The 15,353-nt window shown below is 47.1% G+C and overlaps 1 protein-coding gene and 1 long non-coding RNA gene across 2 annotated transcripts in view; one reads left to right on the top strand and one right to left on the bottom strand.

Moving 5' to 3' along the window:
- Nucleotides 1–8,930, top strand: part of LOC311426383 — a 33,920-nt gene extending 24,990 nt beyond the window's left edge. Inside the window, exons 2-5 of the long non-coding RNA XR_014686691.1 lie at nt 8,058–8,124; nt 8,290–8,342; nt 8,419–8,494; nt 8,595–8,930. This is a non-coding gene — a long non-coding RNA (uncharacterized lncRNA). The remainder of the gene's footprint in view (nt 1–8,057; nt 8,125–8,289; nt 8,343–8,418; nt 8,495–8,594) is intronic.
- Nucleotides 8,931–11,194: 2,264 nt separating this feature from the next.
- Nucleotides 11,195–14,963, bottom strand: LOC311426269 (uncharacterized protein). Its single transcript, XM_084502510.1, has 2 exons — nt 14,671–14,963; nt 11,195–14,127 (listed from the first exon to the last, which is right to left on the bottom strand). Exons 1-2 carry the CDS (start codon nt 14,756–14,758, stop codon nt 11,588–11,590), a joined length of 2,628 nt encoding a protein of 875 aa, XP_084358636.1. The 5' UTR covers nt 14,759–14,963; the 3' UTR covers nt 11,195–11,587.
- Nucleotides 14,964–15,353: the final 390 nt, after the last annotated feature.

The following is a 15,353-nucleotide window of genomic DNA, read 5'->3' as shown; positions in this document are numbered from 1 at the left end:
ACCTACTAACCACACCCCTTCTAATACACCCCAGGATGCCATTGGCCTTCTTGGCCACAAGGGCACAGTGCTGGCTCATGGTCATCCCACTGTCCACCAGGATCTCTGTTGAGGGATTTTTGAAACAACAAAGATCCCATGGCTTGCTGCAGCTGAGCAAACCAAGCTACCAGGACGACTATGAGAAGTTCCCACCACAGTGTTCCCACATTGCCCGATTGAGGAATTTAGAAAAATATTGTTGCCAGCAGCTGGCTTCAAGGACAAGATCTACATGACTGCTAATCTTAATGTTTTTTTTTTCTTGCAGTTGTTTGTCTGAGTGCTTTTGACCAATAATCTTATGTGAGACACTATCTGCCCCTGTTAAGTTCACTATAAAAGTCAGGCTATTCGTGTAATAAGTGGTCGGAACCAAAACCACTCTCAGAATAATCTTTATCAGAGCCAAATTTATTAAACAAACATTCAAGCAGGCAAAACAGCACTGGGCGGCCGGGGAGTCTCCGCTCCACCAACGGCGCACACCTCACCCCCATCATAGTCCCCCTTTTATAGCTTGGTTGTTCCGGGTGTACATGGCATATCCTGGTATGTCCTGCGGTTGTGCATACTGTTGCTAGGGGGTCGTCTCGGACCTCCCGGTGGTCGTGAGGATGAAGGCCGTAGTCTTCCTCTGTGTTGCGGGTTGCAATCTTGCTGAGTAAGCACTATACGTGTTCTTATCAGGATGGTCAGCTGGAAACTTTCCAGCTATACAGAGTTGTCACAGTCCCCACAAGCTTCCTCAAAATTTATTACAGTTTCTTATCAGGATAGGCAGCTGGAAACTTTCCAGCTATACAGGGTTGTCACAGCCCCCACAAGCTTTCCAACCGGTTTGATTAACAAACTTATTATACAATATTTATTACATTCAGGTAATAAAGGATAGCATGATCTGACCATACTAGTGTCTGTCGTGTTTTCGGCCGTTCTTCCTGCAACATATGGTGCCCGAACAGGCTGAGACCCGGACATGCTGAGAGACCTGAGAGACGCTGAGAGACTCTGAGCACAGACCCGAATATACACATCGTGGTGAGACATGGAGATTGATTGATTGATACAGAGATCGCGGTGAGACACGGGAACAAAGGAATCGTGCGTGGTGAGACGCGGGAAAGTGACGTATCACAGTGAGACGCGGGACATCCGGGATCGAGTTGCTACGGGAGATCGGAGGTGTCAGTGAAAAACGGCAGACGACCCCCACCGTGTGGCGAGTTGGCACGTAGCAGAGGGGCGGGGATCACGACCCTGCAGCCCGTCTGACGTAACTATGGAAGAGGAAGCGGCTGTGCAGCTGCTCTCTAGCTTTTTCTCTAAGAGAGGCATATCTTGCAATGTAAAAAAGATCAAATCCTTGGTACACTGGGCCCAGAAGGAGGGTTTTCAAAATGAAATCCCTCTAATTTTTAGCCCAGATGAGTGGCGGCTCGTAGGAGATCGTTTATGGGATACAACCATCACAAGCAGAAAGTTCGATAAAGATCTATGTACGACCTGGCGTGCAGTGCTTAACACGCTGTGTGGTATGAAGGCCGAACAGCAGGTGGCGATGGCGACGGCGCAAGCTTTGTCAGCACGGTCCGGGTCTGACAAACCTTCAACTACAAAATCCGACAGCTCAGGATCACTTCTGCCACAATTGTTTTCATTGGTTCCTGCACCCTCCCCGGGTCGTGGTATGACCTTTTCAATAAAGGAATCAGCGGCAGCCATAACTAAGGGACTATTGGAGCACACTTCCTCAGTTTAGCTACAAGGATACTGTGGGAGATGGTGTCAAATGCTTTACTGAAATCAAGATAGACCACATCTACTGCTTCACCATTATCTATCCACCTAGTTATGTTCTCATACAAGGCTATCGAGTTGGTCGAGCACGACTTCCCCTTGGTGAAGCCATGTTGACTGCCCGTAATGACGCGTTTATCTTTGATATGCCTAGAGACAATAATAAATTCTAAAAAGTACAAAGTAAGTGATGCACAAAGGAATTGCTCAACACCTTCTGACTGATATCCATCCCATTCCTGAGCAGCGGTTCTCCCCACCCTAGCCAACCACCCCATATTAATTGTTCAGCTTGACATCATATGGTATTGCATATCCCTTTGGCCAACTTTGGTCAGGTGTCCTGGTTCTGTTCCCTCACAGCTCCTTGTGCACCCCTAGTCTCCTCACTGGCAGGACAGTGTTAGAAGCTAAAAAGGACTCGTCTCTTTGCGAAGCAAAAAGGCATTGCTCTGTAAGTGCTAAAATATCAATGTGTAATTATCATTTTTCCCATCCTACATCCAAAACACAGCACCACACCAGCTACTAGGAGGAAAAATAACATGGATGCATTTTGAAGTCTCTCACCAAGTAACCTTTTCTTCACAGTGACAGAAATGATGTACAATTTTCATGGTTTTGGCTGGGATAGAGTTAATTTTCTTTGTGGAGGCTCACATGATGATATGTTTTGAATTTTTGATGAAAAAAAATGTTTGTGTGGGGTTTTTGCTTTACTTCTTGAACTGTCTTTCTCTCTACTGATGAATTCTTGCACCTTTACCTTTCCAGTTCTCCCCCATCTTCTTTCCCCCATCCCACATGGGGAGAGTGAGTGAATGGCTATGTGGTGCTGAGCTGCCTGCCATGGTGAAACCACAACAGCAGTCTTCATTCTTCTTATTTCTTAAGAAGAAAACTAAATTTTCTTAAGATTAGAAAACATTGTTCCTCTCCTTAGTCTCTTAAATGGCCAAGGTCAATATCAACAAAGTTAACTAGTAGGTCTGCAGCAACCCATGCAGAAATCAAAGCCTCTGTCAATAGTACAACTGTCTGTAGTAAAACTTTCTGCTGTATAGGATTAAATAGGAAGGGAAACCTGCACCAGATTAAAAACCCTTCTGTGTGCACTGAAGGTAGCAGCAGGTTCCAAAAAATACAACTGCACAATTTAATTGCCATCATTGTTGTGCATCTCAAACAAATTTGCAAGGCTATTTGACTCAATAAGATACTAAGTGAAATTATAAAGAATACATGAAGTCATTTTACTGAGGCTGAGCTTAAAATAATTTACACTGATTAAAGTTAGTTTTAGAAGTTCCACTTAGTGCTTTGGTTTGCATTTAAAAACAGAGATCTATAATTATAATGTAATGTAATTTTAGCAGTAATGAGTAAACTTGGAAAAGTTGCCCTTTTTTGTGTAAGAAAAGTGACTGAAGTTCAGCTAGTTTCTCAGCCAGAAGTTAACATGTCTTATTAGACTTCAACTTTGTCATACAGAGTTTTCCTACTTGCTACAGTTGTTGAGATGAATCATAGAATCATAGTATCTTTTAGGTTGGAAAAGACCTCTAAAATCATCTAGTACAATTGTTAACCTAGCACTGCCAATTCTACCATAAACCTTATTCCTAAAAACTACATCTACACATCTTTTGAATACCTCCAGGGATTATGACTCAAACACTTGCCTGGGCAGCCTGTTCCAATGCCTTACAACTCTTTAAGTGAAGAAATTTATCCTAATATCAAACCTAAACCTTCCTCGTTGAAATTTGGGGCCACTTCCTCTTGTCCTATTGATTGCTGCTTGGGAGAAGAGAATGACCCCCCACCCTGCTACAACCTCCTTTAAGGTAGTTGTAGGGAGCAATAAGGTCTCCCCTGAGACTCCTTTCATCTAGGCTAAACAACACCAGTTCCCTCCGATGCTCCTCATAAGACTTCTTCACCAGCTTTGTTGCCTTTCTTTGGACACACTCCAGCACCTCAATGTCCTTCTTGTAGTGAGGGTCCCAAAAGTGAACGCAGTATTTGAGTTCTGGCCTCATCAGAGTCGAGTACAGAGGGACAATCACTTCCCTAATCCTGCTGGCCACACTGTTTCTGATACAACCTAGGATGCTGTTGGCCTTCTTGGCTACCTGAGCACACTGTTGGCCCATATTTAGCCAGCTATCAACCAATACCCCCAGTTTCCTTTCCACCAGACAGCTTTCCTGCCACTCTTCTCCCAGACTGTAGCATTGCATGGGGTTGTTGTGCCCCAAGTGCAGAACCCAGAAATTCACCTTGTTGAACCTCATACACTTGGCCTCGGCCCACCAGTCCAGCCTATCCAGATCCCTTTGTAGAGCCCTCCTACCCCCAAGCAGATCAACACTCTCACCCAACTTTCTGTCATCTCCCAACTTACTGAGCGTTCACCAAATCCCCTCATCCAGACAACTGATAAAGATATTAAAGTGAACTGGCCCCAGTACTGATCCCAGGGGGACACCTCTTGAATGGCTTCCAACCTAATTTAGCTCCATTCATAACAGCAGTAGCCAGACTGAGCTCAAGCTGGGCTTTGGTCCTTCTAATTTTCTTTCTGCACAGCCTCATGATATCTTTGTAGTCCTCCTGAGTGTCCTGCCCCTTCTGCCAAAGGTCATAAAACCTGTTTTTCTTCCTGAGATCTAGCCATAGCTCTCTCTGTTCAGACAGGTCATGCCAACAGGTCATTTCAGCACATGGGGACTGCCTGTTCCTTTGTCTTCAGGATTTCTTTCTCAAAGACTGTCAAGACTTCCTGGACTCCTCTCCCCTTCAGGACTTCCTCCCAAGGGACTCCACCAACCAGTCTCCTAATAAGGCCAAAATCTGCCCTCCAGAAGTCCAAGGTGGCAGTTCTGCTAACTCTTCTCCTTACTTTTCCAAGAATAACAAAGTCTTTTAATTGATGATAGGTATGCCCAAGTTAGCCTCCAGCTTTCACATCACCAACAAGTCCTTATCTAATCACATGCAAAAGGTAGAGTGAGGCACCTTCCCTAGTTGGCTTACTCACCAGCTGTTTCAGGAAGTTATCTTCCACACACTCCAGAAACTTCCTAGATTGTTTCCTCTCTGGTGTGTTGTATTTCCAGCAGACATCTGGTATGTTGATGTCCCCCACAAGAACAAGGACTAGCAAATGTGAGATTTCTCCCAGCTGCTTAGAGAATATTTTGTTTTCCTCTTCAAATGATGAAGCCGAACGTCTCCCTAGAAATATTCTTTTTTTTTTCATCAAGATTTTCTCAGTTGGAGTATTATAGAGTTTTACGAATTCAACTGTAATTAAATATGTAGTTCTATTTAAATGAGTGTTGTTGTTTAAGCTGGCAGACATCTAAGCACCATACAGCTGTTCATACGTTCCCCCCTGTTCAGTGGAATGGGGGAGAAAACAGAAAAGAGCAAGAACTCATGGTCTGAAATAAGCACAATTTAATAAGAAGAAAGAAAGGAAAAATGAGAATGAGAAGGGGAAGGAGAAGGGGAAGAGGAAGGAGAAGGGGAAGAGGAAGGGGAAGGAGAAGGAGAAGGAGAAGGAGAAGGAGAAGGAGAAGGAGAAGGAGAAGGAGAAGGAGAAGGAGAAGGAGAAGGAGAAGGAGAAGGAGAAGGAGAAGGAGAAGGAGAAGGAGAAGAAAGAAAGTGATGTAATAAATGGCTAAGTCCCAAATAGGGTTATAATCAAAGTTTACAATTTATTAAACAAATAGAGGTAAGCAAACAGCGCTGGGTGCGCCGGGAGTCTCTGCTCCACCAAGACGCACACCAGTTAGATCAAGCGGCTGGTTTTTATGCTCCTAGACTAATACATATTCATTACTACTTCTAAAAAAAACAGGTTATTATAATTAGTTCCCGGAATCCAAACCCTCCTACTGGTGCATGCGTATCAGCCTCCGGTGGTCCCTCTGGGGGTCTCTGGGGGTCTCTCGTGCTGAAGGCTCGTAGTCATCCTCCCAGGCTTTTTTTCTTGTCCATCTTGGCCAGTTGTCAGTGACTTGTGCTGCGTCCCCTGCAAGCTTTGTCTTTTAGTCGTCCTTCGGCTTTCCCCTTCTCCTTAAGCTCCTGGCCAGATATCAGAGACTTGCATAGTGTCCCATGCAATAGTCATAATAGTTAGCAGTTATTCTGAAACCCTCCCCAGATATCAGAGACTTCAAGGAAAAGCCTACAAAAACATTTCCCTTCAAGCTCTCTATTGACACAAAATGCTAAAACATTCCTTTGCAAGATACAAGAAATATATACATTAACCACTCCGTTTTTCTTAGACTTGTGGTTATACAAGGGTATATAAGACAGAAGGTCACATTCATCATACCATGCGGCCCTAGCATTGTTCCATATTGACACGAATCAGATGAACACATTTCACAATGAGAAGGAAAAAAATCAAAACAAAACAATAACAACAAAAAGAACAAAGCAAATGATGCACAATGCAATTGCTCAACACCAGCTCACCAATGTCCATTCCATCCTCGAGCAAGGGAAGCTTCTCCTGGCCAACTCCCCCATTTTTATTGTACAACATGACACATTGTATGGGACATCCCTTTGGCCATTTTCGGTCAACTGTCCTGTTTCTGTACCCTCCCAGCTCCTCGTGCACCCCCATCCTCCATACAGACAGGGCAGCGTGAGAAGCTGAGAAGGCCTTGGCTCTGTGTAAGCACAGCTCAGAAACAAGTAAATATCAGAATGTTATCACTATTATTCTCATTCTAAATCCAAAAAACAGCACTATACTAGCTACTAGGAGGAAAATGAACTCTATCCCAGGCAAAGTCAGGACACCCAGTTTAACTGTTCTCCTTATGTAGTGGAATAAGAGATATGATGATCAAAGGGATCTTAATGGACTGTTCTGGGGAAAGAAAGAGGAATGGCTACAGTAGCTCTTAGGTTGGATACGTTTGGAAGTGAACATTCCTATGACCTTCAGCCAGAAAGGTTTGATTTCTGTAACAGAGGTCTTGGAGCACTCAAACTGTATCTACTCTTGATGAAACTGAAGCACGGAGTGTAAGTGCACCCTGTTCACGAGATGAGGTACTCAGCCATGAGACCAAATTAAAACTGTTCTGAAATCACATCATCATAAACTCAGGAAGTAGACAGTAGCACCATCTGATTTTCCTGCACAAGCTTGATGCTATTGTACCTTGCCATCAAATGTACTTGGTGCCACTGTGAGGGCGGTTCAGGCTGGGTCACCTTCAGGCTGCTTGAGGCTGGGTCACCAGGCTAATAGAAGGAGCAGGGGGTATTTTGTAGTGTGAGTGCGTGGGCCAGGCAGGACAGTTCCCTTCTGTTCGTCTGTCTTGTAGTGTTGCTTCTGCAGCGTGTGTTCTAAGTTATGCTCTCCTCAGGTCTTGATATCCTCCTTGCTTTTTGCACTGGACTGACTAGACAGGCAACTTGGTAGCCACACCAAAGGTCCTAAATGCTTGTTTTGTCATCGTGGGTCTGATCTGAGCACTTCTTGTCTTGCAGTCGCTGCTTAAAGTGCAGATCTGTTTCCCGTCTTGTGCATCATATTCGGTTTCAGATCGCATCTGTTTCCATCCTCACTCTTGCAGAAGTCATCTGGGTCGCATCAGGAGCTCTTGCTTGGGAATTCATTTCCTAAGTGTTTTCTTAAGGGGTCTGCACTCCCCATCCTTCTGGTCTCTTGTCTTAAAGGCAGGCTTTTTATGCCTCCATCATCCCAGTTCTGGCAGTTGCTTCCAGTTGCATGTTGTGACATTTGAGTCTCTCCTTGGGTCTGCTGCAGAGCACCTGTTCTGACTTGCTGTTGCCATAGGGCTTCGCTCTGGGAGTCGTTTCTTCTTGCGCCTTGTGTTCTGTGTCTTGTTGGTAATGTTTGTAGCGTCCCTGTGTGTGTTTGGTCTGGAGCTGTCCTGCCTGGCAGTTAGTGACGATAGCTAACGTGGCAGTCCATACTAATACATTGTCCGGACTATTTTGGCAAAGACATCCGGTCTGCCTTTGTGCACGTACTGAAGGGCAGCTGGCACAGAGTCATCTCTGTGGTGTTTGCAGATGTGGAGGGGGAGACTCGAGCTGCTTGCAGGCAGCTGTTTGCATAGTGCTTGAACAGTGTGCTGGAGGAGGTCTGTTGAATCTTGAAAGCTTATAGATATGGGGTTCTGAAACTTTTATTTTTATTTCTTTCCCCTCCCCAGTGGAGTGTAAACCTTAGGAGGAACCGGTCACAGGAAAGAGCTCCTTCTGTAACTGTCCAGCAACTCGGTAGGCAACTCGGTGACTGGCTTGATCTACTTCTGAGGTGCTGAGGCAAGGGGGCTGCTGTTTTGAAATGATAAAATTAGAAATGGGGTCCCTCGTGTTGTTGAGGGATGGGTGCTAATGCTGGCAGCTGAATGATTATCTTCTGACTGTTTTCATTTGTTAAAGCTGAAATGCAGTGTACACCACGGGACTTCACGACCAGAGCTGCTTTTGGCAAGGTGAGCGATAAACAGATGTAGCAGTTAATTTAGGGGTGCAGTTGTCACTGCAGTTACTTAACTACACAAAATGCAGTAAAAATCCTGTTTATATTTCAGAGGTGTTGTAGCTGGCCTAAGAGAGCAGATGGACACATCTGCGTCGAGGGCAGGTGAGGGGGCAGAGGTGAGGGAGCAGATGAGAGTAACTGTCCTAGCTGTGCTGTGGCTTTGGATGCTGCCTCGGCCTATGCTTTTCTTTTTCTTTTGCAGGTGTCTCACACAGGCTCAGAGGGGCCAAGCTGCACTCTGAAGAGCAGCACAAGAAGGAAGGGCTGGTCGCGAGCTGGGTTGGAGCAGAATGGCCAAGTAGCACAAGGTGACTGTGAAGGGTAGCCATCTTGCTTTGCAGGTGCCGTGGCAGGCTCTCCACAGAAGTGGCTGAGGATTTGAGAAGAGGTTACATGTTGCAGGAAGACCGGCTGAAGTCATGACTCACCCCAATATGGTGTGGTGGTTTTACCGTGCTGGGCAGCTTAACACCACAACCGCTCTCTCACTCCCCCTCTTTAGATGAGGAGGGGGAGAAGTAAAGGAAAGAACAACTCACGGGTTGAGATAAGGATAATTTAATTAAAGGGAAATAATAATAATAATTAAAGAAAGATTATTATGAACTAAACAATTTAACTAAAGGGAAATAAAAAGGGAAAGGGGAAAAGGGAAAAAAAAAAAGGGAGGAAAAGAAACAAATAAAACAACTAAAGGCTATGTGGAAGTGCAGAGGAAAGAAATTACTCTCTACTTCCCACAAATGAGCGATGATTGACCACGTCCTTGAAGCAGGGCCTCAACGCATGTAGCCGGTGTTCGGGAGGAGGACCGACATTTTCACAATGAGAGCCCACCCCTCCCCTCTTCTTCCTGTTTCCACCTTTTATTGCTGAGTGTGACATCACATGGTATGGAATATCCCTTTGATTGGTTTAGGTCAGCTGCCCTGGTGATGTTTCTCTTCTCACTTTTTGCCCACCCCCTAGGAAGGTTAGAGAGAGGCCCGATGCTGTGCCAGCACTGCTCAGCAGTAGACACAACACTGGTGTGATACCACTGCTGTTCCAGCTACAAGTGCAGGGTACAGCACTGTATGGGCTACTGCCGGGAATGTTAACATTCCAGCCAGACCCAGTACAACCTCCACCCCTTATTCCATAACATTTGTGTCACACTCAGATCCCCATACTTTAGCATACAAGCATTCTCATCATTATTCCTTGTCCTTTAACAGGACAAGGATTTAACAGAATAGGATTAATAGGCAGGTGTATTTTTTTCATTCCATAGGTCTTTCTTGGAAAATGTTCATAAGAACTGTTGATGATTAGGTCTTCATCTGCCAAAGTGGCCACTCAAGGCAGGTGGAGTTGGATGTCTGGACACCAGCACCAGCTTAGCTCAAGTCCTTGTTGCACTGCCCGGCTCCTTGCAAAGTTGACCTGTTGTTGGTCCTGCAGCGTCTTCCTACAACACATAACTTAGATTACAGATTAGTTTTCTCTCAATGTCAAATCTCCTTGAGGCACACACTTGATATCCCCATTCTTTTGCATGACCCACCAGGTATACCCCGGTCCTTGGGTGAAGACAATCCCACGAGTGGGTTTGTCTTTTCCCGAGGCAGGAGCAACCCACACCACCTTCCCCATCCACCTTCCTATATGCACTACGGGAACTTTAGCTCCTTTCACAGTGTGTAGGGGTTTTGTTTCGGCAGGACCAGCACGGCTGTCAGACCCCCTATTGTTAACTAGCCAAGTGGCTTCTGGTAGATTTATGTCCCATTGTTTCCATGTCCCAGCACCCAATGCTCGTAACATAGTCTTTAACAGCCCATTGTACCTCTCAACCTTCCCAGAGGCTTGTGGGTGATAAGGGATGTGGTACACCCACTCAATACCATGCCTCTTTGCCCAGGAGGTAACAAGATTGTTTCGGAAATGACTCCCATTGTCAAACTCAATTCTCTCTGGTGTACCATGACGCCACAATACCTGCCTTTCCAGGCCCAAGATAGTGTTTCAGGCCATGGCGTGGTTTACGGGGTATGTTTCCAGCCACCCAGTAGTTGCTTCTACCATGGTGAGTATGTACCGTTTACCTAGGCAGGTTTTTTGGGAGTGGTCAATTGGTAGTGAGTGGTAGTCAATTTGCCAGGCCTCACCATATTGAAACCCTAGCCGTCTCCCCCTGTTCCAGGGAGATTTTACCTTCATGGCTTTCTTGATTGCAGCACAGGTCTCACACTCATGGGTAACCTGTGTGATGGCCTCAATGGTCAAGTCCACCCCTCGATCACGAGCTTATCTGTAAGTGGCATCTGTCCTGGTTTCAGTTAGAACGGCTGTATGGTGTTTAGCTGCCGGCTGGGTTAAACCACGACAGCATCCCTCCCCAGATGTCCTGATGTTTCACGAGCTACAAAGAGCTCACCCTTATGTTCCCAGTCTAGGTCCACCTGAGCCACTTCAATTTTCGAAGCTCGATTCACTTCTTCATTGTTCTGATGTTCTTCAGTAGCGCGACTCTTGGGCATGTGGGCATCTACATGACGTACTTTTACAGCCAGGTTTTCTACCCCAGCAGCAATATCTTGCCACAGGGTAGCAGCCCAGATAGGCTTACCTCTGCGCTGCCAGTTGCTCTGTTTCTATTGCTGCAGCCACCCCCACAGAGCATTTGCCACCATCCATGAGTCAGTGTAAAGATACAATGCTGGCCATTTTTCTCTTTCGGCGATGTCTAGGGCTAGTTGTATGGCTTTTACTTCTGTGTTGCAGGAAGCACGGCTGAAAGCACGACAGACACCAGTAGAGTCAGATCATGCTCCAATTTATTGCCCGAATAGCCTAACTTTTATAGAGAACTTAACAGGGGTGGACAGTGTTTCACACGATTATTGGTCAAAAGCACTCAGACAAACAACTGCAAGAAAACAACCCCACCTGCAAGAAAACAACCCCCTTGTGATTAGCAGTCACATAGACCTTGTCCTTGAGGCCAGCTACTGGTAACAATATTTTCCTGAATTCCTCAATTGGGCGATGTGGGAACACTGTCATGGGAACTTCTCATAGTTGCCCTGGTAGCTTGGTTTGCTCAGCTACAGCAAGCCATGGGATTTTTGCTGTTTCAAGAAATCCCTCAACAATTCACCCTTCTTCTTTTGAGCAAACCAAGCCCGACACAGCAGTTTTACAAGTAACTCTTTAGCTATACTTACAACACACAACGATGATTACCACCACCATAAACCAAATCCTTAATCCCCTTGTGATTAAACCCAGCAACCATCTACACTTTGTTTCAAACAAGTCAGTGAACCATTGATTGAAAGGATTGATACCATATTGAATCTTTCTCATGTGCTCTTTCAGGAAAGTAATGGATTTGTGAATTGACTCATTATGATCAGAAAGGTTTAAACAGTACATTCCCTTAAAGTCCTCACACCCATTCCTTTGAGCCAAAAGCAAGATGTCAATAGCAGCTTGATCCTGTAAAAGCAGATGTCGCAGACTATTTTGATCTGGTAACATCTCCTCAAGTATCTCTGTCGTGGTATAGGCTTGCCTCTCGGCCCAGCATACCAGTTTTTCTAAGTTGTTACGTGCGGCCGCAGATGCCACTCCAGGCACTGACATTGCTAATGCCGCTCTAGCTGCAACCCCACACAATTCAACATTATCATTGCAATCCGATGCAAGCAATGTCCATTTATGTCTGGTCATCTCACGCAACTGTAACAAGCTAGGAGCAAATACAATGAGTTTATCTAAGTAACATGGACATCTGATAGCATTTGCAGGGATACCTTGCCAGGCCCCATCCCCACAAATCAGAAGCACATCAGGAGGTAAGGCCAAAGCTGTACAATTGTTCCAAACACTGTACTTGTTACCCCTTGTCTCCATGCTATAAACCCCTAAGTCCTGCTTAGCAGCGTCATTGTAATCACAGGTGTTATTTGTGTTTTTGTACCGGTATGGCCTTTTCCAGGTTCCTGTAGCAGGAATCATCTGATATCCACGGCTACGTTCACTTTTGTAGCCACCTTTCAGGTTGATACATATTTGACTACAGATACCAGGGTTTTGACATTCATCAATGTCTCCACAGTTTCTCTTGTCTACAAACTCAAACCCAGCTGGACAGTCACATTCCTTTATGTTGCATTCCTCCAGGGGCTCATCACCCCAGTCCTTGCAGTCTCTCTGCTGGTTACACACTTTATTGATATCTATGCATTCTCCACTTCTGCACTTGAATTTGCCAGGTCCAGAGCACTGAATAACATTGTTACAGTTTGCTTCATCAGTGCCATCCAGACAGTCTCTCACACCACTGCACTGCCTACTCCCATGGACACAGTTCCCATCTTCACATCTGAACTGGTCTGGCCTGCAGGTCTGAGAAAGGCAGTTAATTTCATCACTTCCATCCTTGCAATCAGGATCTCCATCACATCGCCACTTCTTGTGGATACATTCACCTGAGCCGCACTGCACCTCACTCGTAGAACACTTCACTGGAGGTGCAGGCAGGCGGCCACACTGCTCCAAAGATTCATCTGAGTGGTCGGAGCAGTCAGCAGCATCATCACACACCCAGCTGATAGGGATGCAGGTAGAACTCTTGCACTGAAACTCATGAACACCACAGGTAGGAGGTGCACACTCCAGCTCATTGCTACCATCACTGCAGTCATCTTGAACATTGCAGACAAAGCTTTTGGAAATACATGGCCCACTACTGCATGTGAATTCTGCTGCACTACAAGTCACAATGCCACAATTCTCTTCATCTTCTCCACTGTCACAGTCCTTTTCACCATCACATTTCCAGGACACTGGGATACACTGGGTTGACTGAGGACCACAGCTGATTTCATTTACCCGACATGTTCTCATATGACACAGATCAGCACTCTCATCAGACCCATTTTCACAGTCCGGATCCCCATCACACGGCCATCTATTTGGCACACACTGACCACTGTTGCAGACAAAGTCAGGTTCATCACACGTCTTCTTCACACAAGCACTCTCATCACTGCCATCTGAGCAGTCTTCACATTTTACTCTAGCACTGTCGGCGGCAGTGCACAGGCAGGTGAGGGCGAGCAGCAGGCAGAGCGCCCCACAGAGCAGCAGCGCCTGCCACCGCTCCGCACCTGTGTCACTTATACTACTCCTATTACCCGTGCTGTTAGTGTCAGTGGCATCCTCCTGGTACCATTTCTGTCTTTGCCGCCCCTTACTCTCCCCCTTTTCCTTTTGCCACTGACCATTCACCACAAATGGATGAGACACATGATTACTAGTTAGGAAAGAGAGTGTAACGTCTGCTTTACGGCTGCAGGCCGTGCCAGCTGCAACCCTAGAAGCTGTTTGTGAACAAGCCTGCCGATGGTCATTTGGCAGTGTAATCTGCGTCTCTGCACTCCTGCCCCGCAATAGAGCTAAATTGTCACTAGTAATCTGTAGAATGTGGCAACCCCACGGAATCTTATCCAGAAACATAGTTATAACACCGATCTGGGGACGAATAGTCTTTTTTGCATTGCAAGATAAACTTCTTATAAAAAGAATGCCAGAGAGAAGCAGTACAGCCGCCGCTGCATCCATGGTTCCGTCAGGCAGGCTGCAGGGTCCTGATGTCCGTCCCTCTGCTCTGTGCCGACTCGCCACACGGTGAGGGTCGGCTGCCGTTGTCCACTGACGCCTCTGGTCTCCCATAGCAACTCGATCTCGGATGTCCCATATCGCACCGCGATTACTTCAATTTCATGCGATTACTTCAAATTTCCCGCGTCTCTCCGCGATTCCTTTTTCCGCGTCCCCCCGCGATTCCGCGTCTCTCCGCGATTCCCTTTTCCGCGTCCCCCCGCGATTCCGCGTCCCCCCGCAATTCCGCGTCTCACCGCGATTCCTTTTTCCGCGTCCCTCCGCGATTCCGCGTCTCTCCGCGATTCCCTTTTCCGCGTCCCCCCGCGATTCCGCATCCCACCGCGATTCCTTTTTCCGCGTCCCACCGCGATTCCGCGTCCCACCGCGATTCCGTTTCCCGCGTCTCACCGCGATTTCGCGTCTCTCCGCGATTCCGCGTCCCACCGCGATTCCATTTCCCGCGTCCCACCGCGATTCCGCGTCCCTCCGCGATTCCGTTTTCCGCGTCCCTCCGCGATTCCGTTTCCCGCGTCTCACCGCGATTCCGCGTCCCTCCGCGATTCCGCGTCCCACCGCGATTCCGTTTTCCGCGTCCCACCGCGATTCCGTTTCCCGGGTCTCACCGCGATTCCATGTCCCACCGCGATTCCGTTTCCCGCGTCCCACCGCGATTCCGCGTCTCACCGCGATTCCGTTTTCCGTGTCCCACATCTCTCACCGGGAGTACCGCGTCTCACCGTGAGGCCTGTGTACAGTGTTTCCGGGCCGGTGTCTGGTCTGCTCCAGCGCCGGTTGGATGGGCGCTCCGATGTCCCGGCGGCGCGGCGAGGTCGCGGCGCCGCTGGTCCCCGGCGCCGCTGGTCCCGACGCCGCTGGTTTCCTGGTCCCCCTGCGTTCTGATGTGCCGGCGCCACTAGTGTCCCGCTGCGCTGCGATGTTTGTCCCGGCGCCGCTGCGATGTCCTGTTCGGGTCCTGTTCAGGGGTCCCTGTTCGGGCGCCATATGTTGCAGGAAGCACGGCCGAAAGCACGACAGACACCAGTATGGTCAGATCATGCTCCAATTTATTGCCCGAATAGCCTAACTTTTATAGAGAACTTAACAGGGGTGGACAGTGTTTCACACGATTATTGGTCAAAAGCACTCAGACAAACAACTGCAAGAAAACAACCCCACCTGCAAGAAAACAACCCCCTTGTGATTAGCAGTCACATAGACCTTGTCCTTGAGGCCAGCTACTGGTAACAATATTTTCCTGAATTCCTCAATTGGGCGATGTGGGAACACTGTCATGGGAACTTCTCAT

This window comes from Aythya ferina, assembly GCF_964211825.1.
Source record: "Aythya ferina genome assembly, chromosome: W".
In the NCBI taxonomy this organism is placed as follows: domain Eukaryota; kingdom Metazoa; phylum Chordata; class Aves; order Anseriformes; family Anatidae; genus Aythya; species Aythya ferina.
The sequence above is the reverse complement of the archived record's forward strand: the minus strand, read 5'-3'. Positions and strand labels throughout refer to the sequence as shown.